The sequence below is a fragment of the Corapipo altera genome, unplaced genomic scaffold (assembly GCF_003945725.1).
Source record: "Corapipo altera isolate COAL_440 unplaced genomic scaffold, ASM394572v1 78, whole genome shotgun sequence".
NCBI classification, from domain to species: domain Eukaryota; kingdom Metazoa; phylum Chordata; class Aves; order Passeriformes; family Pipridae; genus Corapipo; species Corapipo altera.
In genome coordinates this window covers 9298673-9324809 of record NW_020884904.1, presented here as the reverse complement: position 1 = coordinate 9324809, position 26137 = coordinate 9298673, and the positions used below count along the sequence as shown (strand labels likewise).

Below are 26137 nucleotides of genomic sequence, written 5' to 3'. Positions count from 1 at the left end.
AATCACAGAGATTTCACTGAGCATCTTGCAAGAAACTGTGGTGCCATCCACTGACACCTTCAGATATTACAAAGAGCTGAGGCTAAGTCCTGCAGCGGGCTGTATGAGTGAAGAGAAACCTGCATCTTGAGATATTAACTGCAGGACTGAAGCCAAGGTAATAACAATATTCCTTAATATAATACCTGGGCTTCTTAAGTCACCAGAAGAATATGGTCACCTAGCTCACCCATTCAGAAAGAATCCTGAGATTTGATTAAAAGTACCATTTGTAGTAATATATTTTGGGGGGGCATTTTCATATTTTGTATTAGGTATTGGACACATTTTAATCATGTTTGTGCCCTATACTTCACAAGTGCAATATGTGAAAACTAAAGGTGGCTCAGTTTTTTATGAAGAAACAGTTTTCTACTGAGAACCATTGCTCTAAGAAAACCAAACTCTTCTCATATGGATCTTGTTCCACACAAAACAGGTTCCCATGCCTGGGGACCACATGGCCTACCACATCTTTCCTGAATACATCTTTCTCTCCGGGATAAGCAGGCAGAATTCAGTATACTTGTCCAGGCTAAAATCCACTGCATGTAAGGGTTCAAAATTTCTCATTACCTACAGACTCTTTCCTCTTATCAGGAAGAAAAATCCCATATCTACATGAAGTAGCTCATCTTGAAACTTTGTTCTTTATGTTCTTTAATGTCAGTTGAGATCCTTGGAAAATCACATGGCTCCAAGAGCTCAGAGCTTTAAAAGATCACCTGTTTCCAAAACCATTAGTGGTAAAGCACCTGAAAACAATGCTTTAGTGGAAATAATTAATATTTAGGGGACTGAGTTAGTATAGGAGAATAGATCTAGTCAGGAATCTGTCTATTAAACACTGGGGGGGGGGGGGGGAAGGGTAGAGAATATTATAGAACATACACGCCTAAGGCTTTACATTAGGTTCTGATAGTAGAAGGCAAGTTAAAATGTATGACTGTTATACATGCAAATACAAAACTCTGTAAGATCAAATACACCCTAAACAAACCAAAGTCTTTGGAAATGATGAGATGCAATCGAAATGTCAAGAGTTTCATGGGATTTTAAATTCCCAAGCTGACAGCTGGCCTTCATACAAGTGTGCCATGTTCCTGGCTCTAGCTCAACAGAAGTTATATCAGGCTTTCATCCTTTATAATATGGATGCTGGTTAAATTTGGGCATTTGGTGAAGTGCATACTTACTGCCTTAGAGCCCAAAAATTAAGTGCATCTTTATAGCCCATTAACTGATCTAAAGAATTGCAGGCAGTTACTGACATGCATGTGGGGATTTTGCAGGATATAAAATGCATCCAAGACAGTTTGGGAACTTCCACAAAGTAGAGGATCCATCACAAAAGTGTGCTGATGTGAGTCCAGATGACCATACTGGAAGACATCCTAGGAGGAAAGATGATAGATGCAGTATATATGTAAGTATGTGTGACCAAGAAGTACAACCCCTCCTGAACTACAGTGCTGGAGAAACTGTGTTGAAACAAGTGCTAATTACAGAGCAAGCACTAAACTGAATTTTTCAGGACTTTACACATGAATTTGAGCAAAATGCTGAAAGAATATCCTGTTATAGTGTTAGAGAAATAGATAGCTGGAGAATGCACAATTGAATGACAGCTTCCAGTCCAAGAAAAAACCTCATGACAGAAAGTTAAACTGGATAATCTCCTGAGGTCCCTTCCAACTTGAATTATCCTGTGGCCCTGGAATTTTGTCATCAGTGAAATCTTGTATATCCATAAATCCGAGAGGTGGTCAAATGTCAAGTATAGCTTTTCTTTTTTTTTTTTTTTTTTTTTTTTTTTTTTTTTAACAGAAAAAAAGATGCAAGAAACTTATGTCCCATTTTGGAAACTGCCCCGAAGTGGTTGCATTTGATGACTACATAGAGACCTGTGCTGAAGATATGTGTCACTGTGCAGCTAATTCCTCTCACTCTGATCTGGTTTCCAGCTGCATATGCAGCACTTTAAACCAGTACTCTCGAGACTGTGTCCTGAGGAAGGGAGACCCTGGGGAATGGAGAACCAAAGAACTCTGCTGTAAGTAACTGCTGTTCTGGAGATTTCTCTCAGGTTAGACATTTATGCAAGTATTCTGATTCCAGTGGAGCAAAGCTAGGGGCTCTGTTAACTACTGTGAATCAGTCTGTAGAAGAACTTAGTCAGAAACATTGTTAGTGGAAAAGCTTCTACAAATTTAATTTGATTTTGCCTCTTGAATTAGAACTATAGCTTGATGTAGCCCCCCTCCTTCTTGCGAGTAAGTTTTCCTCGGTTCTTTTTTTGAATTTTACCATGCACAGTTAAGTCATAAATAACCTTGTTTCAAATGTTGACAACTAGACAGAAGTAGTTACTGAAAAGTATAATATGTTTGTACTTAGCTTATCCTGTGCTTTCTTACTCAGTAGTCCAGTTACCAAGCAGGAAATCACTGTAAATCCAGGGGGAAAGCTACAGGTAGTTCACCCAAACTGCTGGTGTGGATTGGGATAGAAAATTCATGCCAGAATGACTAATGCTTCAGGCAAAAATAAACTATTATGACTCCATAAATGAATCTGGCGTTCATTGCTTCTATCATGACATCAGCCAACCTTGAGCTAGTAAGATAATGTAAAATAGCTCATATTTCCCAGCAGTACTGTTTTGTCCGCAGGTAAAGTAAAAGTGGCCATAAAAAGTTCCTTTAGAGGTTGAACAAACATGACATATCTGGACAGAAGGTCTTGCAAACAAGATAAGCAGGAAAGGAGGAAGAAGGAGTCAGATTGTGATACAATGATTTGAGAGATCTTATAAGTACATCATTAACAGACTCCATTTTCATTTGATCCTGCAGATCAGGAATGCCCAAACAACATGGAGTACATGGAATGTGGAAACTCCTGTGCTGACACATGTGCAGATCCAGAAAGGAGCAAGATTTGTAAAGCCCCATGTACAGAAGGCTGTTTTTGTCCTCCTGGTAAGGCAGTTCACTTCTCCCAGTGATCACACACATTGGGGGACAAAGGGGAGGTTGTTCCCTTTCTTTAGCATTTTACACAACAAATAAACTGTTTCTTCAAGCATAATTTAAAAACTTTCTTCTTGGAAGAACCAGATCTCTAAAGATTCAAAATCCTGACACTGGAGGAAGAAAGGGAAAGATTTCTAAGAAAGAGGTAGAAAAAAACTGTGCAGATGTGGAAAGTAAGAATTCTTACTCTAGAAGTAAGAATGCAGATGATGATGTCTGGTGAGGTGCCTCCCTGTTGTGAGACTAGATCTTGATGTAGGTTAAGTGACACATAATATAAATGCATTTCCAGGTGTGTGCATGTGTAAATTTGTACATGAAATAGAGTCTAAGATGAGGTTCTGGTTTCTGTTAGATTCACTATTAGAAAAGAATGGAAACTGGCTTACATCCTTGCAATCTGACACTAGATTATCCTGTGACAGAGGAAAAATTTCATAACAGTAAACACTCTTTGAGTTCTTAATTGCTTTCATTTGAGCTCTAGTAAGAAATATTTCCCATCCATTAACATCTGGGGTGTTTTCCTTAAAACGTATCCCATTCGTTCAAAGAAGTGCTGAATACTCCTGAGTTTTTTTCCATACTCCAATCTTCCCTGATGGTGTTTTCCAGACTCACCAAAGCAATATTAACTAGCCAATGTGTCTGAACAGGAACGATCCTTGATGACCTCGGTGGCAAGAAATGCATCCCCAGAGACAGCTGCCCCTGTATGTTTCAAGGCAAAGTCTACTCATCTGGAGGAACTTACTCCACTCCCTGCCAAAACTGGTACTGATGTGATCCTGATTGCACTAACAAGGCAGAAGTATTTATTTCTGAGCACTGATGAGTTGCATTTTGTACTTTTCTCACTCTTTTTTCCTTTTCCTGATATTTATCTTAAATAACAATGCAAAGCTTGGGTCTGAATTTCAACAGTACAGGGAAATTTAGAGGTAGTCTTCAACCTCACACAGTTATTACCACCCTCACTTGAAAACGGTTGTGAAAACTGAGCTCGAGATTTCAGAATGCAGAAAAATGAGACTCTTTGCTGGTTAATTCAGAGACATTGGCCACTAGAGCGAGGCAAGAAGTCAGACCATGTTAATAAGTGACATTTCCAACAATCTCTGGGTTAACAAAGGCTGTATAAAGGCCTGGATCTCAAAAATCATGATCCTTGAAAATTATTTGATTTAGAAAAAACCTGGTGGCTTGAACCCATCTCCACTCTGCACTAGCGAAAGTTGATACAACTTTAGGTATATTATTTTCAAAACAGTTTTATTTCTTGCTCTGATACCCATCTGGTGAATGAACAGTTGTATATGTTATTTGAGCTCCTGTGACACAGTATCATTTCTTGACCACAGGCCTGACCTTTATGTTAAGAAGGAATGAAATGTGCTGTGATGCATGATGAGTTAGATGTTCTGCAAATTCTTTTGGATTAATATTTCCTGCAATTTTGAGTAACTCAAATTAATGAGCTTTGGGTGGTTCCCATCTAGCCACATCCTCACTTACTCCTCTCAAAGCCTGAGCCTATGTGGCAGGACTGTTTTCCTCGTGTGCACAGGTGTAAGAATTATAACTGCTCGTTATCTCAGGTCCTCCACAATTAGCTGCCAAAATGTTGCATCAGCAACTTGCTGTATAGTTGCATCAATAGCACAAAACATTGCAAGATCCTGTTGGAAGTTCTTTCTTTCCTTAAAAGGTCAAGTAAACAATTTAGGCCCTGAAAAACATTTCTTGCTTGACCATCTCAGTGTCTCTGTGAGGGAGTTAGTTCAAAGCCCAGGGCATTTCACTCTCTCCTTGAAAGTCATTCAAACTTCACACTTTAAGGGCCTTAAGTCTTCTTCCCACCAGGTTTTAATGAGAAGACAAGGTAAAAAGACAAAGAGGGTGCATCTGTGCAGATTCAAATGGTATATCACCTTTGCTCCCTTGAAGCTGTGTTTATTCTAACTGCTGTTTTTTGGGTTTTGCACAGTACTTGCAAAGGAGGCCACTGGAGCTGTATCTCTCTGCCCTGTTCAGGAAATTGCCACATAGATGGAGGATTCCATATAACAACATTTGATAACAAGAGATTCAATTTTCATGGCAACTGTCATTATGTCCTAGCTAAGGTATGAGCCATCTCCCATTTCACTCCTAAATCTCGAGTAGCATAAGGCATTAAACTGTGCTGGAGCTTTATATGACTTAATTTAATTAAATGACACCAATTCAGCAAAGCACTTCAACACATACTCAGTCTTAAACCCCCAAAATTTTTGAATTTGCAGTGAATGGCATGTCAATTGCTGATGCTTAGCTTCAAAGTTTTGCAGCTTCAACATAGTTGTATTTTTTTTAATTGAAATTGTTTTCTTAATTGATGTATTAGTGTAGATTTAAGCATTTCTCCTGAAGTTTTCTTTATGTGTGATTGTCAAAAGGAAGTGGATGAGCAAAAATTTCCACAAAAAGGTTGAATATGACTGTCTGCAAATATGAGATCCACACAGGCTGATAGCAAGGAAAGAGACTGCACAGGAAAGTTAATGAACATTATTGATTTTGGCAATGAAATACAGTTTGCAGTTAGAGATCAAATACTCCTATTCGTTCCTTATTCCATCTTAGTCTTTCAGAGATACTTTTCCCCCTTCTAGCTCCCACCCTGTAACAATGTCTGCACATCCCTTTTTTCATGTCTTTTCAGAACAGAGATGACACAATTGTGGTGATTGGAGAGATCATTCAGTGTGGGACATCAAAGACAATGACTTGCTTAAAGAATGTATTAGTCACACTAGGAAAAACTGTGAGTAATTGGCTTTAATTAGTGACACATAATAGATCACTTTTATTCAGATTCAAATATGTGATTTCTCTAACACAGTGGACTCATTTTGGTCTGTTGCTGTCCTGAGATGGGAAGATTAATACCAGCAGATGATGCAGTGCATGTGTTTGTTAGGCTTGTCCTGTAAGAGTTATTTCCTTTGCAGTTCTTTTGGATTCTTTTCCATTTTCTTTAGAGGTAGATGTCTAAAAATTATCCTAGTCAAGTTTCTTTCTCTTTTTCATGACTTCAAACTTTTTCATTTGTTTCTTTTTGAAAGATTGAGTCTTTTAAAAGAAAAGATCCCCTTTATTTTACAACAGTTCTGAGTCCTCAGGTTTTTCCTAATGCAGTGACTGAAGTAGCAGAATTCTCCAAATGAAGGCCAAAGGCTTCTACTGAAAATTATGGCAGGATTCACACTAAATTCAGAGGAAGCTGAGTTAGGATTGGTATTTATACGCTCCTAAAATTATACAGATCTATTTGGCACACCTGGAATTTAGCTGTTGCAGTCCTAACCTTGTTAGGAGGTTTGACATCCTAACCTACTTCTATAGTCAATAAAGGAAGATGGGGATCTCCAAAGGACAAGTTAAGTCAACCCACCTAAGGTATAAGGTGTTCTTTTGGAGGGGCCTATCTCCCTCCATTGATTACTGAGGGAGTTTGAGTCAGATAGCTCTCATTTTGCATATGTTACATTTCCAGTGAGATGGATCTAAACCTACACAGAACATCTCAGATGCAGTTTTCAAAAAGATGGCTCACCTTTTAGGTGTATGAGAGCATTCAATCAAAGCTGCTGATTATGGAGAGGGGTTTTCATTTTTTGTTAAGGCCTAGAGATTTTCCCTGCATTATTTTATGGTGTCTGGACACTGAGTTACATTGACCACAGAGGTGATCAAGTTCTGAAGATGCTATTCCTTGATGCTTAATGAAGTTTGTCAGGTTGCTGCTGTCTGTCATGTCATATGCATTCACTACTGCGGGCTTTTTTCTTTTCCCTGCAGACTATAAAAATATGTTCCTGTGGAAATATCTACATGAACAATTTCATTGTGAAGCTGCCAGTAAGGAAAGGTAAATGCCCTTCTTCGCAGTTTCCCCACAGTAGCCTACATCTGTTTGCAGAGGGATTCCTGCTCCTTTCTCTGAAAAGAACTGATTCTGCTCATTGTTAGGTGGAGACTAGGCTAGGTCTGGGACTCCCTGGGAATTCCTGTGTTACACTGGATGCATTGGTAAATGGATATTCCTGTTTACTCAGTTTCATAAAAATTTGCAAGTGTATACATTCCTTTTTTTCTTTCTTCTTTAGGTGGCATCACCATCTTCAGACAATCTACATTTTTCATCAAAATCTTGAGCTCAGCTGGAGTACAGATTCGAGTGCAAATGAAACCTGTAATGCAGCTCTCCATAACAGTAGATCATTCTTTTCAGAATCGTACATCTGGTAGGACACACCATCCTCTTTCAGTTTTCTCTTAAACTGAGTTATAGCTGCTTGTCTATCTCTTTAAGTGAACAAAATATTTGATTTCATATTCACTTTGGTATGTTACAGCTGCTGGTTAGATCTGTAGCTGTCCTGAAACAAAGCATTGGCTAAATCCTTCAATTTGCTGAAGAAAATTAGATCATCCCTGTGATGTTTTGTGTGTGCGGGTCTTTTAGACTCTATCTGTTTAAGTAGGCCTTCATTAGAGACTTGTGAAATACAGACAATGTACTGGGGTTTCCCACCAATCTCCTGTTTACATCATTTAAGCTTTATCTGCTTCTGTTTCCTATCTGTGAAATGGGATTACATTCTGTCTTTCTGACCCATTTTGTTTTTCTTTTGTTATTTCCTTTGCTTATAAGCCTTTGGAGAAGATACTTCTCTGTCTGCTAGTGTTTACTGAAGCACATTCAAGCAGCTTCCAATCTCTGTGCTATCACTAAGTGCTACTGTAATGCAGAAAAATAATAATTACACTCTAAAGACAGTGTCTTATCTGATTTGTGGGAACATCAGGAAGTCTCTGAAGGAAAATGGGTTTCTCTTAGGCAAGGTCCATTATAGAGCTGAGTGTTCATCTAGAAGCCATTCCTTTTTCCATGCAGGTAGTGATTTCTTCTTTTCTTTTCTTTTCTTTCCCCACTACCCCCACCATGAGGTCTTTGTGGCAATTTCAATAACATCCAGACTGATGACTTCAGAACAGCCACTGGAGCTGTGGAAGATTCAGCTTCTGCTTTTGGTAACTCATGGAAAACTAGAGCCAGCTGTTTTGATGTTGAGGACAGCTTTGAAGATCCTTGTTCGAACAGTGTGGATAAAGGTACCATGCTTTTCATCTCTAGTTTATCAGTGCTAAATAATTTTCACATGATCAAAAAAACTTTAGAAATCTCATAAACATCCAAACCCACTGCCTTTGAGGCTATTACTAGAGAGGACACATTGGGTTTTGCAGGTCTTTAAGATTACAACTTTGGTTTTAAAAGAAGAAACAGCACTGCTGGGGAAAGAGAGCCAACACCTTATTCACTGATGACTGGAAAAGCACACACAGCATCAATGAGAGTGATTTAGGTTTAAGGTAGAGCATTTGTTGTCAACATTTGGACAAGTTCTGCATCCAATCTGGTTGCTACAGCTGAAGTCAAAAGGAAGAAGTTATCAACAATACTGACTTAGGCAAGCATTGTACTGTAATAGGTGCCCTGTCTGATTTATCACTCTGACTGGATTTGGATATATATAGGGTTCAGACTGTGCTCTCCTAGGCATTGTCACATGCTATTAAAGCTGCAGCTCCCTGATTATTACATGCTTGATGCTATTGCTTGACTATAAAAAATTATCTGACTGTAAAGAATTAGGAAAGTTTGGTAAAAACCAATGCAAATGGGAAGGTATTGTAGATGTTCTGCAAATCCAGCTGCAGTAGTACTGTTAGCACTTGGAAAGTGAAACCTTCCTTTTAGGAAGATGGCTGCTCACCCATCAAACTATGCTTATCACTTTGATGTGTTAATGACTTGTATTTCCATCCAGCACTATCTAAATGATTCAGGTCATTCTACTTCTATGTGGTACCAGATAAGAATATTGATTCAGATAGTAATGTGGTTTAAGTGACTATGGACAATATTTTTCCTCACTTCAGAAAAATTTGCCCAGCATTGGTGTGCTGTTCTGTCTAATACAAGCAGTGTGTTTGCTGCCTGCCATTCTGTTGTAGACCCTTCTGTGTACATCAAGGTAAGGCACTGGTCTAAATGGGTTGTTTAATCTAGTCCAGAGACTGATCTGCCATGAAGGTCACCTGGCCTAGGGGAGTGAAAGAGGTTACAATAGTGTCTGTTCCCAAAGAAGTTCACTGATGCTGATTAGAAAAATAACAAAATCAGAGTTTATGCAAGGTAAGATGGATCTCTTTGGCTGCAGCCCTGGAAATAATTGTGACTGTCACCACTGACATCTGTTGCACAACCTAGAAGCAAATACAAAAAATGAGTTCAAGATTTCAAAGTTTCAAAGAGGGAGAATTGTTCACTCTTTGAAAAGCAAAGTCAGTGCTCTGTGTTTCTGTTGCACTTGTCATGTAACTGGGTGTATCTTATCTACACACTAGATATGCACACAAGTGCCATCGTCACTGCACAACATTTTCAGTTATGTATATTTTAAGATGACATATTTTGACATGTCCTAGATTGTACATCCTCATGGGAGACTGGTATAGACATTTCTTAGTGTTTTAATGAACTATAGGTGCCGTTATCTTTCTCATTTTTCATTTCTTCATGAGTGTTAGACATAATGTCACTACAGTTTCTGTCATGGATTTGCTAGTTCTCAGGTTTGCATAGTATTTCATCTGCATACATTTTTTCTTGGAGATATTAAGTTTCAATGGTAATAATGCTTTTAAAAAATATATTTGTTGACTATCTTGTGAATTGCTATATGTTTCCCTGCTTCTTCTATGAGCTTGACATAATAATGTCTATGTCCTTTCCTGTCCTTTAGAAATGCATGTATGACACCTGTAATGCTGAGAAGAGTGAAGTTGCACTGTGTAGTGTGCTCTCTACTTACTCCAGAGACTGTGCTTCAGCAGGCGTGTCCCTGAAGGGCTGGAGGCAGGGCATCTGTGGTATGTGTCCTAGAATACCCTGGGGGAACAGCTTCAGGAGAGCCCAATTTGTGTCAGCTAGTGTCTTTTGTGTTTAGTCATCAAGTTAGAAAGTCTTTGAAAAACAGAATAAGCATATATTCTATAAAGTTCTTCTTCCTGCCAAAGCCAGTTCATGGCTGCTTCATACTCTTATGATGCATATTCCTTGTGTAAAATATAAGCTGAACTCAGTACTCAGAGAAGCAAAATCGTATAAGGCATATTTATCACATCAAAACAGGAGTTAGGGTTAATTTCACTTTAGATTTAGCTAGCAATAAGGTTACTTTTGAACACATGGCCTTCCCCATGTATTTTAATTCTGATATCTTTTTTGCAGCCCTCTTTCAGCCCTCTTGTCTCAGACATTCCCCATACAAATGATATCACTCTCATTAACTGCATTTTTCCATGTTACAGTAAAATAGTATTTTTTTTTTTAATACATATGTATTGGTGATATATGAGAAGGTGAAAGTGTTTGAAGGCATTTTCAGCTCAGGACTATCTAACAAATGAACAAAAGTTTCTTGGACATACACATTGTCACTAAATCCTGAGTCTAGAGTCCACATATGTATATATCTTCCTTTGGCACTGCCAGAATTTATTATAAGGTAATATCAGAGCTGAGATATAACTTGAAAGTCCCATGTTCTAAATTTTACTTCAGCATTTCCAGTTTTTCATTGACAGTCAGATAGTTCAAGAGAGATTTGCTTCTATCAACAAGAAAATAGATATATTGGTTTCCTGACTAATAGCCCATCTGAATAGAAAACATAGCAACAGTTATGTTTATGCAACTTTGATGAAGCTATGATCTATTTAATTGCCTGACTTAGAGGCTAGCTGGGATACTTAATAGAGACTAACAATTTAACTTTTATGGTGTGTTGTCAAAGGCATTTAAGACTGTGCTAAGAACCATTTCACAAACCTGTGCTGAAATATTCAAAGGAACACAGTATGGTGCACAGTAAATTGTCCTAGAAGCATGAAGATTTATGTACTAGACACAGCCACTGTTTATTGAAAGCTCTGTTCCCAACATAGAATTACTGACATTTTTCATGGCAAATCAGGACTGGCTTGCAGCATGCGTTTGACTGAAATCTGTGGACTTAAGTCACAGTAGGTAATATTGACTCAGTGCAGTAACCTTGGGAAAAAATGCCAATGGCTTAATCAGCACAATCATTTTAGGCCTTATTTAAGAAGAAATAATCTTTCGGGAACATGCCTGTGATAAGAGTGAAGGTTGCACTACTCATGAGTGAAAGAACAAAGAGGAAACAATAGTCACTCTCAGTGTTCTGTCCCAATGTGGGGGGTGGAAAGGCTGTTCCAACTCCTGCAGCTGTGTCCACTCTGCTAGGCTGCAGGCAGCATCCAAGGCAGGTTATATCCCAGGTGGATGCCTACATTGCAGTAAGTAGAGTGTATGAAATAAGTAAAGCCTGCTAGGTAATTGTTGGCTGTGCCTGTGCGTTACACAATCTTCAGCAGAGGGATGAACCATTGCTTGAGTTCCTGGTTACCCAGCAGACCGCTGGGGTTTGTAGTCTTTGCTAAATCCTAGAACTGCTTTTTTAGCGCTCCTTGTGCAAGCTAGCGTGAAGATATCTTTGGTATGCTCATGTTCTCTGCACTCTTGCCTCCAGTTGTATGTAATCTAAGATGGCAAATCTCTGACTATGAGTACTGTAATCAAATAACCTTCCTCCTACAAGATCTTGCTTTACCAAAAGAGATCTTTTCCTCCATAAAAAATTAAAGGGAGAAAGTAAACACATTATTTTATTGCAATAATAGCTACCAATTGAGACAGATATAAATTCATGTTCAGCATCCTTATTAATATCTTTCTTATTCGGCCTATTTTGTTTTACAAATACCAGTTACTGCATCTTCAAAGGATGCCTATAAAGTAGGAGAATATGGCTTGCCCAATTTATACACGGGATATTGTGTTTGCTCCAGCTAGGACCAGAAAATCAAATGGGTTTTGTTGGTAGAGGTGCTGGTTTTGCATGTGTACACAAGCCTAGGATGCTAAGTAATCTAAGAAAGTGTACTATGGTTATGGACTGGAAAACCATACAAAGCTTTGTTTAGGCATGGAACATATTGCCTAAAATGTTGTTAGTATTGCTGGAAAGTTGATTAGCACAATTGCTCATGAACAACTCCTCTGTAGTTTCTAATACATCTGAAAAAGAGTTGTGGGGTTATATCTGCAAATGTGAGTTAGAAAGAGGCCCAACATGACTAGATCTCCATTTTTCATTGCATTTCAGAGGTATTTGGATGCTAGACTTTCTTGAAAACCACAGCCTTAATGTGGATGTTGTTTTCTGACAGAATTTGGTGTCATCCCTATGGATCACTACTGCAGATTTTATGACAGAGTTTTGAGTTGCATGTTGGCAGCCTATGAAAATAAAACAGCTTTTCACTGTCTTACAGGGTTAGTTGAGCTCTTCAGATTTTGGTATTTAACTGTTTGGTCCATCCAGAGGTCTTAGAAACTATTGTTTCTCATTTGCCCAGAGGAGGACAACAAAAGTTTTCCTCAAAACATCTATGAAAATTGAAACACACTTTCACTGGCAGCATCAAATGATTAACAAGTTCCTTGTTGCCACCCATTTAACATCAAAATTTGCCTCTTACAAAATATGCTCATTCCCCAGCTATTCCCAGCAAAAGAAATCTTTAGTAAAGGTCAGAAAACTAATTTTTAACTACAGGGACAAGTCAGAAATTACTGGTTTCAGTTCTTGGCAGAAGATAGAAATGTAAATTCTTCAAATTACAAAATACATACCCTGCTGATTCTCTCAGTATTAGGTGTCGTGTAGTTCAGCCTATGTAAGCAGACTTCCCCCAGAACACTGGGAGACAAGGCCTTCTACTTTGTTAGCAGCACATTTATGGTTACCAATGTGCAGAAAGCCACATTAACAGCATGAGAGATGATTGCACAAAGAAAGCCATACATTCCTTTTATTTCTTTTACAAAGATCCCTCTGAGGAGTGTCCTGAGACTATGGTTTATAACTATAGTGTGAAGTACTGTAACCAGTCTTGCCGCTCACTGGATGAACCTGATCCGCTGTGCAAAGTTCAGATCCCTCCTATGGAGGGCTGTGGTTGCCCTGAAGGGACCTACCTAAACGATGAAGAGCAATGTGTAACTCCAAATGACTGTCCCTGCTACTACAAAGGCAAGATTGTTCAACCCGGCAACTCCTTCCAAGAGGACAAACTGATGTGGTAAGCTTCTGTGGTGATGCAAAGGCTGCTGCATGCCTGGGAATGTCAGGGCTCACTGGGAAAGTCTCTGCTCCAATCCATAAATGGTATCATTTTACAGTAAGGAATAATGATTAATTTCTCCTAGACTGTACCAAAGCAAATATTCCAATACCAAGGCAGGAAATACAGCCACAGCAAATGTTAAGATCTTATATTCCTTCTAGCAAGCAAGAACCTGAAAACGTGTTGAGTAGAGTAATATTTGTAACCTATTTCTATGCAAAGTACTTTGTTGTGTCAAAGTATCCATACACAATGAGAGCAAATTTCCTAGAAGACAGAGGGCTCAGGAGAGTTTCAGACTTTGAAATACAAAAGCAAAGCGAAAACCACCCTCCAATACACCATACTGCAGGCTATTTAAAAACGAAAAATGGTCCAAGAAAAAAACCCAACCCCAAATCTCAGTTTTTAAAGTGAAAATACTAAAAATAGCGTAATTAATTTGCATCTGCAGTGAAAAACAATTGTCGTTTTCTCATTTTCAATCGCTTTAGGGCAGCAATGCAGACAAATACCAGGAGAAGACTGTTTTATTATCTTCAGATGTTTATATATTCTCTCTCTCTCTCTGTCTTCCAACTGAGGACTCTAGACTATTTTATAAACACATATTCATTTAGTAATTTAAGAGGTCTCTTATTTAATAAAGTATTATTCTAATCTCATGGAGTGGAAAATAAATGCTTAGGAAAAGCTTCATTTAGGGAAAATGTATAGTAAATCAGTGACAGATGAAGGAAAAATATTTAAGAGCAGGGTCTCTTTATCTTCCTTCATGTCTGTGAAACTGATAGCTGTACCAAATATTCATTTTGATAGGAATTTGAATGTGACTAGTGAAGCTTTACAGTGCCTTTTTCTCTTGTGAGGGAGAAATGGGCAAAGAGCTGATGTGTTTCATTTTATGGAATCTCTTTAGCAAATGCATTCAAGGAAGATTAGACTGCATTGGAGAAACCATCCTGGTAAAAGGTGAGATTCTTAACGACATTATGATGTCAGCTAGTATTTATAAGGTTTTTCTGTGTTACCTCTCACTTTCTGTAACATTTGGTATTCTGCACATGTCTTTCATTCTCCTTGAAATGTGCTGGTTATTGATAATATTTTTCTTTGTAAAATGTCACCATCCTTGCTGGATGCTTTAAAAGATGAGGATACTTCCCAAAGCTTTGAAGTTATCTGCCTTCTCCCTGCACTGTTATTGAGCTGAAGCAAAAGCTATTAGAAACTTTAAGTGAGAGACACTTACTGCCCTCTGAAATGCTCTGGTTAGTTTTACAATTGCTGGTGGTATCCTTATTGCTTTCACTAAATTACCTTCCTAAAGTGTTTTCTTCCTACTATAGATTGCCCAGCTCCTATGTATTACTTCAACTGCAGCTCAGCAGGTCCTGGGGCAATCGGATCGGAGTGTCAGAAAAGCTGTAAGACTCAGGACATGCACTGTGTAAGGACTTCACCTCCTAGCAGGAACATGGGGCAACATGACTGTGCATGTGTGATTGTCCTTAACAAACACTGATGGTAACATGTTATGCTGTTCACAAACTGGCTGCTTTACTGATCACATAGCAGTTATAGCTAACAGCTAACAATGTAGCTGTGATACTTGTAGCTTGATTGTCACTAGCTTACAGTTAAGGAATTTTTAAAAAAATCCAGAAGTTTGGCATCCAGAACTAGCACCTCTGCTGGTTCCCTGTTCTTTCTGTGCATTAAGGAATTGACTTCTGTTTCATCTTTAAATGTGCAGTATGTCACAGAATGTGTTTCTGGCTGCATGTGTCCTGATGGGCTGGTATTGGATGGCAGTGGAGGATGTATTCCCAAAGATCAATGTCCATGTGTCCATGGAGGACACTTTTATAAACCTGGAGAAACCATCAAAGTGGACTGCAACACATGGTATGTTATTCCAGAGTTTTGTTTTATAAGAAAATATGTTAAAATTGTCCTTGCATAGTGCACCCAGGGGGCAGGATGCACTTTGGAGCTATACTCTTCATCATTAGGCTATCAGGCTTCTTGTAAAAATAACAGGGAAAATATTTCTCTGCAACCCACTGCAGGAGCCTGCACCTGAGGAGAACATGTATCAAGATCTTCTGTCAAACCATTTCCATGCTTTTCTGCTTTAACACTAGCTTCAGAAATAACAGCCTTACCCTAGTTGGTCTGTGCTTGCTCATTCAATAAGGGGGAATTGAGTCTGTGTCTATGGGGCACAGCTGAACTCTAGAAAAGGATTGAATTTAGATACATGAGCAATTGCAATGCTCCATCCTCATGGCTTGCAGTGCTTCCAGTTGCATGATTCTCAAGATAAATTAATTCTCTAGTTGCTCCAATTTCTGGTATAATGCTGCCATAGATTTCACTGTTGGTACTAATCATGGTGGGTAAAATGCTTTGAATCCTTATTCATTTTTTAGTTGAGGATGAGACTGTATAGTTCTGCCAAGAGGAAACACTTTGGTCTAACCACCATTGGTACAGGCAGTCAAGTTTAACGTGTAAAGTCAAAGCCTGGTAAGCAGTTGTTGCTATTGCGGAGTCATTAAGATGTTTTATTGCAGCGACAGCTTTGTTTTCTTATGAGTACAGTACACACATGGGAAGAAACATGCATTCTCTGTGTCAAGGGTATAACAACAAAAATTTTCTGTCTGCAGTCCTCCTGAACTAGAGGTAAGGTTTGTCAAGGTTTGGTGGGTTGACCTTGGCTGGACATCAGGTGCCCACCTAGCTGCTCAATCACTACCCTCCTCAGCAGAACAGCACTGGGGAGAAAATAAGATGGAAAATCTCATGGGTCAAGACAAAGAGAGTTTAATAAAGCAAAAGGAAAGGCTGTGTGCAGAAGCAAAGGAAAATAAAATATTTATTCCCTATTTCCCATCAGCAGGTGATGTCCAACCGCTTCTCAGGAAGTAGGGCTTCAGGGAGCAGTTGCTCCAGAAAAAAAAATCATAAAACAAATGGCCCCTCACGCTCCCACACCACCCCATGTTCTTAGCTCTTATTGCTGAGCAGACATCACATGGATTGGAATACCCCTTTGGCCAGTTTGGGACAGCTGTCCTGTCTCTGTCCCCTGCCACGACCTTGCCCACCCCCTAGACAGCTGGTAAGGAGAGGATGCTTGAAGAGACAGCCTTAATGCTGTTCAGCAACAGCGAAAACACTGGGGTATTGCTAATGCATTTCTAGATGCCAATGCAAAGCTGCTGTGGGAAAAAATTATCTCTATCTCAACCAGACCCAATATCCAAGGGAAGACAGAGATAATATTTTGTTCATAGCACTGCAGTCAGGAACAGAACTGACCACATGGTCCCTCAAGGATTAATATTCAGAAATGGTTGAAATATTCAGTTCTTCATCTTGAATCTGCCTCCTAAATCCCCACTGTCTCCTGCCAGGACTAAGTGATTTAAAATATATTTGAAAGAAAAAATAGAATAAAAATAGACAAAGTTCAAATGTGTCTGAGTAGTAAATATGAACTTTCTGATTAATAATGCCATCTCATGATGGCATTGATCTCAGAACAGTTGAGAGGGAATGGCTTGAAGAGTGTGAGATGATTGTTTTCTTTGAAGCACTGAAAAACCCAAACATTTTCATTATTCTGCCCCTTTTGGGGGTTAAGGAAAACCCACGTTTCATAGAAACATTGTGATTCTTTGCATTTTACCTCCTAGCACCTGTAACAAAAGGCAGTGGAATTGCACAGACAAGCCTTGCAAGGGAACCTGCACTGTGTATGGAAACGGGCATTACATGAGCTTTGATGGGGAGAAGTTTGATTTCCTGGGAGACTGTGACTATATCCTAGCTCAGGTATCAATTTTTTTCATTTTTCCATCCTTATGCTTTTCACAGCTTACACTGTAGGCTTCACTCTGACTAATTAAAAGGCATTCGCATGTAAAATAATCAACACTCATGAGCAGGGCTTAGTCCCCTCCTCTTGTACCTAGAGCAGACACAGTGCTATTTTCCAGAAAAAACAAAGCAAATTGACCTTCAGAAGTGACACAAGAGGGCACTGTGTGATCCCAAACTATTAACTCCTGGGTTGGACAGCCCTTTCTGGACATTATTCCAGCACCTGCAAGGAAAATGTTGGCATGGTGTTAAAAAGTCTTTCTTTCAGCCATCCAAGACTGACATTATTTCTGTTGTGACAGAAGCATGCAGAGGTTAAGGTGTGAGCCTCACGTATAATAATTGCATGTAATGAGACAGTACTCGGTGAGACATTTTGTCATCCTGAAATTACAGTTGGTTTTGCTAACTTAAAAAAAAAAAAAATTCCTTTTTTGTTGGGCAGGACTGCTGCTATGAAAAGCTCATTTTTTCCCTTTTCTTTTTGAAAATCTTGGTCAAGTGGGAAGCTGCCACTAGGTCAGCTTCCACTGCATTCTTCTAAAATTCCTAGAGTTTTGATGAATAAAGAAGTGACAAAATAATAGAAGTCAAACCAGAGTGTCATTCACTTAGGGCTCCTGAAAGTGTTTATGACTGGAGTAGTTGTCTCAAAGGATCTAACAGAATGTTATCTATTTTTCTAAGGATTTTTGCCCTAATAACAGGGATGCTGGCACCTTCCGGATTGTAATTCAGAACAACGCCTGTGGAAAGTCACGCTCCATCTGCTCCCTAAAGATCACACTGATTTTTGAGGTTTGTTTTGAATAGGTTATAACCAAATAGTTGTAGTCTTGATTTTGTAGCAATTAGTATGTCATCCCCTTATATTCCTACTTAGTTGGTGCTAGAAAGCACCTATGGAAGTCAAACAGCCAGAAAGCAGAGGCAGACAAGCTGGGAAAGGTTTAGATGTTTGGTGTTAACAGGGTCACTGAACACTTCTGCAGGTGAGGAGATAGATACAAGGAGTCAACAGCACTCTGTGTATGTGCATTGTGTGTGTGTATTTGTATCTGTACCATTAGTGGTATAGGAGTGATGGTGAAGCTTTTAGAGAAGCATGTTTCTGTACCATGGTTTGAGCACAGGACAAAGTTTCTTCCCTCCAGCTCAGGCTTAACATTCCTCCAAAGTGTACACCAAAGAGATTTCTCCCATAGTAGGGAGTAAGGGGATGGTGAAACAAAGCGGTGAAACAAAGCAGTGTGGCAAGGGGTGTTCTGGCATGCCCATTGCCCCTGTGCTCAGGAGCTGCTGTGCCAGCAGAATAGACTTCTTCTAGAATGAGGACAGTTTATGTGTCCGTGAGGTTAAGAATTGTCATGGAAGTTGCCCTTCAAACTCAGTGGGTCTTGTCTGTGGCTCACGTCTGGCAGCAAACCACAACATGGTGCAAAGACTACAGAAGAATAAGGCAAAGAACAAGAGGCAGAATACCAGTGCTGTTACACTAAGTTTTCTATTCGATTTCTTTCCATGCAATGTATCTGTTCATTTGTAGAGCAGTGAAATAAGGCTCTTGGAAGGAAGAATTCAGGAGATAGCTACTGATCCAGGAGCTGAGAAAAATTACAAAGTGGACCTCAGAGGAGGTTATATTGTGATTGAAACAAATCAAGGGATGAACTTCATGTGGGACCAAAAGACTACTGTTGTTGTTCATGTGGCACCATCTTTCCAGGTAGGTATGGGATGGACTGAGAGTTATGTCTGAAAAGCAGTGTTCAGAAAAGAGTTTGGTTTAGTGTTCAAGAAGAAGCAGTAAGCAGGTCATAATTTATGTTTTATTTCATTGTTCAGTCAGTATGAAACACTCAAAAATACCTGGAGGTAAAAGTAAAGCCAGACACTTTGCAGTATTAGCAACACACTAACAGAGTGTTCTTGTCATTTAAGTCCAGCTTTTTCTAAGCTGTTTTTGATGTCTGTTTAGCATCTTGCAGCTATTTTGCCTTGACCTGTTCTATAGTTTATTTCTGTCAAAGAGTGGGCTGCACTCAAAATAACCAAGCCATTTACTGTGCCTACACAAACTTCCCAGGGAAAAGTCTGTGGTCTTTGTGGGGACTTTGATGGCCGCTCAAGGAATGATTTCACAACCAGAGGGCAGTCCATGGAGATGAGCATCCAGGAATTTGGAAACAGCTGGAAAATAACAAGCACCTGCTCAAATATAAACATGACGGACCTGTGTGCTGATCAACCTTTCAAGTCTGCCTTGGGACAGAAGCACTGCAGCATCATTAAGAGTAATATCTTTGAAGCCTGTCACAGTAAGGTAATCCTGTTCTGTCATCCTCAATAGTTTCCCACTAGGTATTTGTTGCTATTTAGCAGTACATTTGCATGAATATTTTTACTATAATGGGCTACTACACAGAATCCTCGAGTACAAGGGCTACCTCACTCAGAACCTCACTTTACAGCTATGTCTGTTAAATCCTGTAGCACAGTATTGAGGAAACAGCAGTACCTGTTTTGAGTAACTGAAGATAAAGAGGATAATACTTGGCCAGCAGAATTAAAAAGTTAAATAGCTGTTTGTAAAACCCAGAGATAAGTCAGTGTAAGTCTGTTTGTGTGGTGATCAGTACAGAACCATAAAATATGCTGAGTTGGAAAAGACCCATCAGGATCATCAAGTCCAACTCCTGGCCCTGCCCAAGACACCTCAAGAAGCACACTATGTGCCTGAGTGCGTTGTCCAAATGCTTCTTGAACTTGGTGCATGGTGCTGTGACCACCCTTCTGGGGAGCCTTTTCCAGTGCTTAGCCACCCTCTGGGTGAAAAATCTTTTCCTGATATCCAATCTAAACCTCCCCCATTCAGCTTCATGCTGCTTCTTCAAGTCCTGTCACTGATCACAGGAAGAGATCGGTACCTCCTCTCCACTTCCCCTCATGAAGAAGTTGAAAAGTGCAGTGAGGTCTCCCCTCAGTCTCCTCTTCAGTCTGAACAAACCAAGGGACCTCAGGAGCTCCTCATAAGGCTTTCCTTCCAGACCTTTCACCATCCTCGTGGCCCTCCTTTTGATGCTCTCTAATAGCTTAATGTCTTTTTTACATTGTGATGCCCAAAACTGCATACTGTACTTGAGGAAGTTCATTCAAATTATCTAAAGAGATTCATTATTTTGTTTATTTCAGACAAATTGAATTAATTTAAACAGAAACAAGGGTACTAATTATTAATTAAAATGTGTATACAAAGCTTCAATGCACTTTAATAAACCATTTTAAAAACAAACTTCATTTAATTTCCTTGGTTAGTACATGTTAACACAGGTTAAAACACAAGAGACATGAAATTAAGTGGAAACAGAATTTCCTTTTATACTCATTTAATCACTGTCTCTCAGTTAGAGAATGCACACTATATGGTTGTGCAAAGCTGAAGCAAGATAGTTCAGTCCCGGAGAAATCACACTGGAAAGACATTTTGAGGATAAGTGACAGTATTACACACATGAGAATGAGAAGAATTAGAGTCCAATTCTACTAGGCAGGTGAAAATAGAAAACTACCTGTTGTAAAATATCATAGCTCCTTCATGACAATCCCAACCTGTCACAAACTTCCAGTGCATGACAGAAATTCAGAACCTTTTCCCTCATTAAAACAGAGTGTAGCCAATACACCTGTGGTGACAGATCTGTTGCTATTTTGATAGGTGAATCCAATACCGTATTATGAATCTTGTGTTTCTGACTTCTGTGGCTGTGACAGTGTGGGAGACTGTGAGTGCTTCTGTACCTCAGTTGCTGCTTATTCAAGAAGCTGTAGCAGAGCTGGCATCTGTATCAATTGGAGAACACCTGCCATTTGCCGTAAGTATTGCACTGAAAATGCACATAGAAAAGCAGTGCTCCATGTCCTCAGGCACACGGGAGATAAAGAGACAGAACACTGACATTGCAATGCATGTGTGATTAACAAGCTTTTTAAATCTTGTTTATCTTATTTAAATCTTTTAAACAAGGTTTAAAAATAATCCTTGCCCAGTGTCTGAGACCTACAGGTGTTTTATTCTTCTGTTCCAGCTGTGTTCTGTGATTATTACAATCCACCTGACAAACATGAATGGTTCTATAAACCCTGTGGAGCCCCTTGTCTAAGGACCTGCAGGAACCCACAAGGGAAATGTGGGAACTTGCTGTATAGTCTAGAAGGTAATTCTTTCTTTAATGCAGTTTTTAAGAGCTACCAGTCTACTTTTAATGTCTTAAGCATTGGGTGACTGAAAGGTTTGCCCCAGAAGCTCATTGACCATGCCTTACCTAGGCTAATTCTCCATGCGATGGTACCATTCGTAGCATAATTTGCCTGTTGCCTTTAAATATGGGGAGAAATAAAAAGCCATTCAATATAAATTTGCAAAGAATAATTATCTGTTGACAGAGTTAATTAAAACTTTTGGGAGAGAGGAAAAAAGAGGAATGGAAAGATAACTAGTAGTAAAAAGAACATTCATACTGGAATCACGTTCATTTTGGAATAAAATCTCCATCTGATAGAGGTATTTATGTTTTTTCCTGTATTTATGTAATGAAGACTAAGAATGGTTTGCTTACTTTAATTTTCCAGGCTGTTACCCAGAATGTAGCCCTGACAAGCCATATTTTGATGAGGAGAGCAGGGAGTGTGTCTCCCTCCCCAGCTGCACTTCATGGTAGGTCAGTTGATGGAGAGAAAGGCGGAATAGGACTGGAAAGGACAAGCTAGGCAATATTTTGTTACTGATCATAGGTGGTGGCAATAATTATTAAATCCTCCAGGAGCAGATTTTATGTAAAAGTAGATACCGTTGCAGACATTGCTATACCATATACTGATTCAAGTCAATAAAACAAGTCTTCTTTTCTCTTTATCTTCAGTGATCCTGTAGAGAAACTATGTACCGAAGACTCCAAAGGTAACTTTTCACCACCTTCACCGTGCACTGAATGATGATAGGACTGAAACAACCCCATATCATATATTACTTCAAACATACTGGTAATAGGAATCCAGATAGGTAGTTTAATAGGTGGATGCACAGCAATACAGATACACTTTGATAAGGAAAATGAAGCCTTTGACCGCAAGTACTGTCTAAAGGATAGTCATAGAGAGGAAGGAGAGAGGTATGACATGTGGGATTCATTCTATCCAGGTAAATACCACTTTTTCCACTTTTACACCTCCTTGGTAGTCAGTGAAAACAGACACTAGTCTGTAGCAGGCCATTCATGGTACCTGTTTTAATGAGTACTTTTAGAACAGGGCAAATCTTGTAAAGTCCTGTCCATTAATTTCATAAAATAAGCTGAGACAGCTAGCTTATGACAAATATATTTGTGTGCCAAAAGGACACACTTTAAGTATGGTATCAGTTCATTCCCATATCTGGGAGAAACCACATCCCAAAATGCAAGGTGACCCAGCAAACAACACATTTTCAGTTTTGCAGTAATAGATATATTTCCTTTGGTTCCTGAATGTACATTCTCCAAAATCTGGATAGCTTCTCCTACATTTAAATGAAATTGTTTATCACTGCATGCTTCTCATTAGTGGGTGGAAATAGCTGTGCAACACCTTCTGAGCCAGTGTTTTATCACTCAGCAAGGCAGTAATCCCACTCACGTTCCCAGTCAAGAGGGAATTCACCTGTGTTCCCCATGGCGTTAGGGCAATACCAGTTCTGATGCTTTTACCAATCACTTATCGCTCTATGCAAGCTGACTCCAAGAAACACCAGCAACCAGAAAAATGCAATCCACTTTAAAATAAATGAGACAGATTACCAGTGCAGCTTCTTAAGTAAAAACTGAGAAAATTTTTTCAGACAGATAATTCATGTTTGATGTTGTGAATTTCAAAACTATAAACGCAGAGTTTGGTTTTCTTTTCATTTGTATTTATATTGCAAGTGTCCTCTGTTACTGTGATATTTGCTCTTTTGGTGCCTCAGTTTGCCTTTGCTGTTACAATGGAAAGACCTACACCTTAAATGAAACTGTGTACAGCCACGTGTATGGGACTGAGTGTGGTGAAGCTGTCTGTGGCCCTAATGGAGAGATCATTAAAACACTTACCACATGCAGAACACCATCTACACCAGCACAAGGTACTAGATCTGTAAGAGGTTTGGTGCTGACTCTGTGGAAATCTGTAATGGTAGTAAGATCTATTCATCTTGGAAAAAGACTCCTACTGGGTGTCTAGGACAAGCAAAGAATTTAAGACTACTGAAGTTTCAAAAATGAGGGATCAGAGCTTGTGGATCTTGTACTGAGGACCAAAAGTGTAATTTTTATAGATTCTTACTGACCTTACTGTCAGTGAGGTAAAGAGAGAATAGAGAGATTTGGCCATTTTTCAGTACAGATTTTACAATAATTTTGGGCATATCATAGTTGACACTGGTGGTGTTAGTATCAATATTTCATACTTCCAAACCTTGTTTTTCTCTTTCTTATCACCTATATCACAGTATGGTTCTTATTGTACTGTTTTCTGCATTGAAATAAGTGAGTCTCAAATGGGTAACTGGAACATGAAAATAAAGCTGCCTGGCAGTTATCTCCCTTTCCAAAAGATAAGTTGCAGAGTGAAGAGAATGTGAAAGAGCAAAAAGTAGGAAGTAAAAAGAGAGAAAGACAACTGAGAATTTTGTCACGTGATTATGGCAAACAAAATAAGTGGCAAAAAAAAAAAGTGTTTTATCCTGGCAGCAGTTATACAAAGACTACAAGGAATATTAAAAGTCAGCATCTGTACTCACATGAGTCGAAGAGCTAAAGACTTGATAGTGACCCTGTGTGTTTGGTATTTGCTAAGTGATAACAAGTGAAATAAGAAGTATAATGAAGTAGTAGGTAGGAAAGAATTATTGAAAGCAGAGTGTAGGTGTAGGTGGCATAGTAAAATGTCTATATGATCTGTCTGTATTTAAACCAACAGTTTCTTTGCCACAAGGCTTAGAAAAGCCAAATGGAGTGCCACTGGAAATCACCTCTCCAAAGTCAGGTGAAGTACTGCAGGATTAGAAAACTGGAATGATTAAGTGAGAGTAGAAGGGGGATTTATTGTATTTTATGTATGCATATATAAAACTCCCTACAAGTGGAAGTGTGTTTGTATTATAGCACCATATTGTGTAATAGAGAGAGTGTATATAAATACAGAGAGGATGGGTTTAGTGTGTACATGTATAGAATGCAGTGGGGGTAAAAAAAAGATTATATTTTCCTTTTTTTTTTTTTTGTGGTTGTAAAGAATGTAATAGATGTCTTAGAGCTTGAAAGTAGAGTAGCAGAGCATTTGAATATTAATTGATTTCATTTCCTGCAGAACTACATACGCAGACTGTAACATCTGCACCTCCATTGCCAATGGCAGCCACTCCCTGCTTCTGCAATGACAATGGGCAGTTGATACAAATGGGTGAGAAACTATGCAAATTTTTGTTCTGCACCACTGATGTGGAAAGATGTACTATTAGATAAAGATGCTTCAGCAAGGGCTCATTCTGCCTGTTGCAGTCAGACACAGGAAGTTGTTGTGTCTTTAAACTGTAACTAACAGCTTCAGAACTACAACTCTCTCACATTCAGTAACTTTGTTCTGGTTTGAATATCTCTGGTGTAAGGAAACTTATAGCAGATGCTAATGTCAGCAGAGACCTGAATCCCAAACTGCTGAACACAAGCTTGTAACTCACAGTAATATTCCAAAAACAGGGGAGGAAAGACTGTTCTTCTTCTGTTAGTAGCTCCTGATCCACTTACCTCCTGTTTTGTGTTTGTGAAGACCCCAGATGCACTCAGTGATGTATTGAGTATTCTCTCCTCTTGTACTCATTTTCAACTCCTGCTAATGTACTTAAGAGCAGAATTTCAGATAAGCCACTTGTGGCCCTCCCTCAGCCTTTGCCATTTGGATGAATTGAGCTCCTGTTTAGTCATTAATTTCAAGGTGCTGCAGACAGACAGTCACACCTGAATGTGGCTGCCGGGTACAGGCAGACCCAGATAGTTAAATCCAGGGCTGAGTACGTAGCTGATCTGTGATGCATAGGCCTTGGGAGTTAGAAATTTCATGTACAGTCTGGTGCTAACAGTTGGGTTTTGGCCTTGCAGGAGAAAATGTTTCTCTGCCAGTGAATATATCGGATCGTTGCGCTTATTCTGTCTGCAATAAATTGTGTCAGATTGAATTAATTTGGGCAGAGTGTAAAACTGGTCATACTGAGACCGTCAAGGGCTGTGATCCAGATTCTGAAACCTGTCCACCAATATCCACTCCCAGTGCAACAAACCAAGTTCCTGCTTCCACAAGGGCTCCTGTGAGCGATTGTCTTGCACTCATTCCTCCCAGAAAGGTGAGAGACTTGGAAGAAGTCCAAGTTTTTCATCATTCATCATTCATGCATTGTCTGCAGCCAAGATCTGGTGTTCTCCTCTGATGCTGGTATCTACCACTACAGCTGTACTATAGGTGTGGCTGAATTAGATGATTTAGAATTATACCAGAAACCTCCACTGAGAGAATAAGTTGAAGATTTTTCTGTTCACCTGAAACATCTAAATGATTGTATGTGGCAGAGCTTCCCAAATTGAACAAAGACTAGGAAATCACATCTGGCCATATCCCATGATCAAAAGTGGTCAGGACCTTAATATTTAGTCCTATACAAAAAGTAGATATTAAGGCTCTGTTGATTGCTATATGTTTCATATTGCCTGGTTTCCAGACACACAGTAGACGCCAACTCTTGCCATGCTAGACAATTAACTGAACAGAACACAGTC

General features: G+C 39.2%; 1 protein-coding gene across 2 annotated transcripts in view; it reads left to right on the top strand.

Annotated features, from left to right (window-relative positions):
• Positions 1-26137, top strand: part of LOC113950949 (mucin-5B) — a 46202-nt gene that overhangs the window by 7487 nt on the left and 12578 nt on the right. The window contains exons 6-32 of one of the 2 annotated variants that reach the window (XM_027651389.1): positions 1332-1465; positions 1867-2092; positions 2895-3020; positions 3731-3848; positions 5062-5200; positions 5779-5880; positions 6918-6987; positions 7226-7363; positions 8070-8234; positions 9066-9160; positions 9932-10058; positions 13106-13358; positions 14323-14375; positions 14753-14853; positions 15160-15311; positions 17111-17249; positions 17985-18095; positions 18844-19023; positions 19384-19620; positions 21013-21169; positions 21383-21511; positions 21927-22011; positions 22217-22254; positions 23296-23451; positions 24288-24353; positions 24678-24770; positions 25466-25707. In XM_027651389.1, the coding sequence (XP_027507190.1) occupies positions 1332-1465; positions 1867-2092; positions 2895-3020; positions 3731-3848; positions 5062-5200; positions 5779-5880; positions 6918-6987; positions 7226-7363; positions 8070-8234; positions 9066-9160; positions 9932-10058; positions 13106-13358; positions 14323-14375; positions 14753-14853; positions 15160-15311; positions 17111-17249; positions 17985-18095; positions 18844-19023; positions 19384-19620; positions 21013-21169; positions 21383-21511; positions 21927-22011; positions 22217-22254; positions 23296-23451; positions 24288-24353; positions 24678-24770; positions 25466-25707 (3632 nt within the window). The remainder of the gene's footprint in view (positions 1-1331; positions 1466-1866; positions 2093-2894; positions 3021-3730; positions 3849-5061; positions 5201-5778; positions 5881-6917; positions 6988-7225; positions 7364-8069; positions 8235-9065; positions 9161-9931; positions 10059-13105; positions 13359-14322; positions 14376-14752; positions 14854-15159; positions 15312-17110; positions 17250-17984; positions 18096-18843; positions 19024-19383; positions 19621-21012; positions 21170-21382; positions 21512-21926; positions 22012-22216; positions 22255-23295; positions 23452-24287; positions 24354-24677; positions 24771-25465; positions 25708-26137) is intronic. The other variant, XM_027651390.1, reaches the window with a different exon arrangement.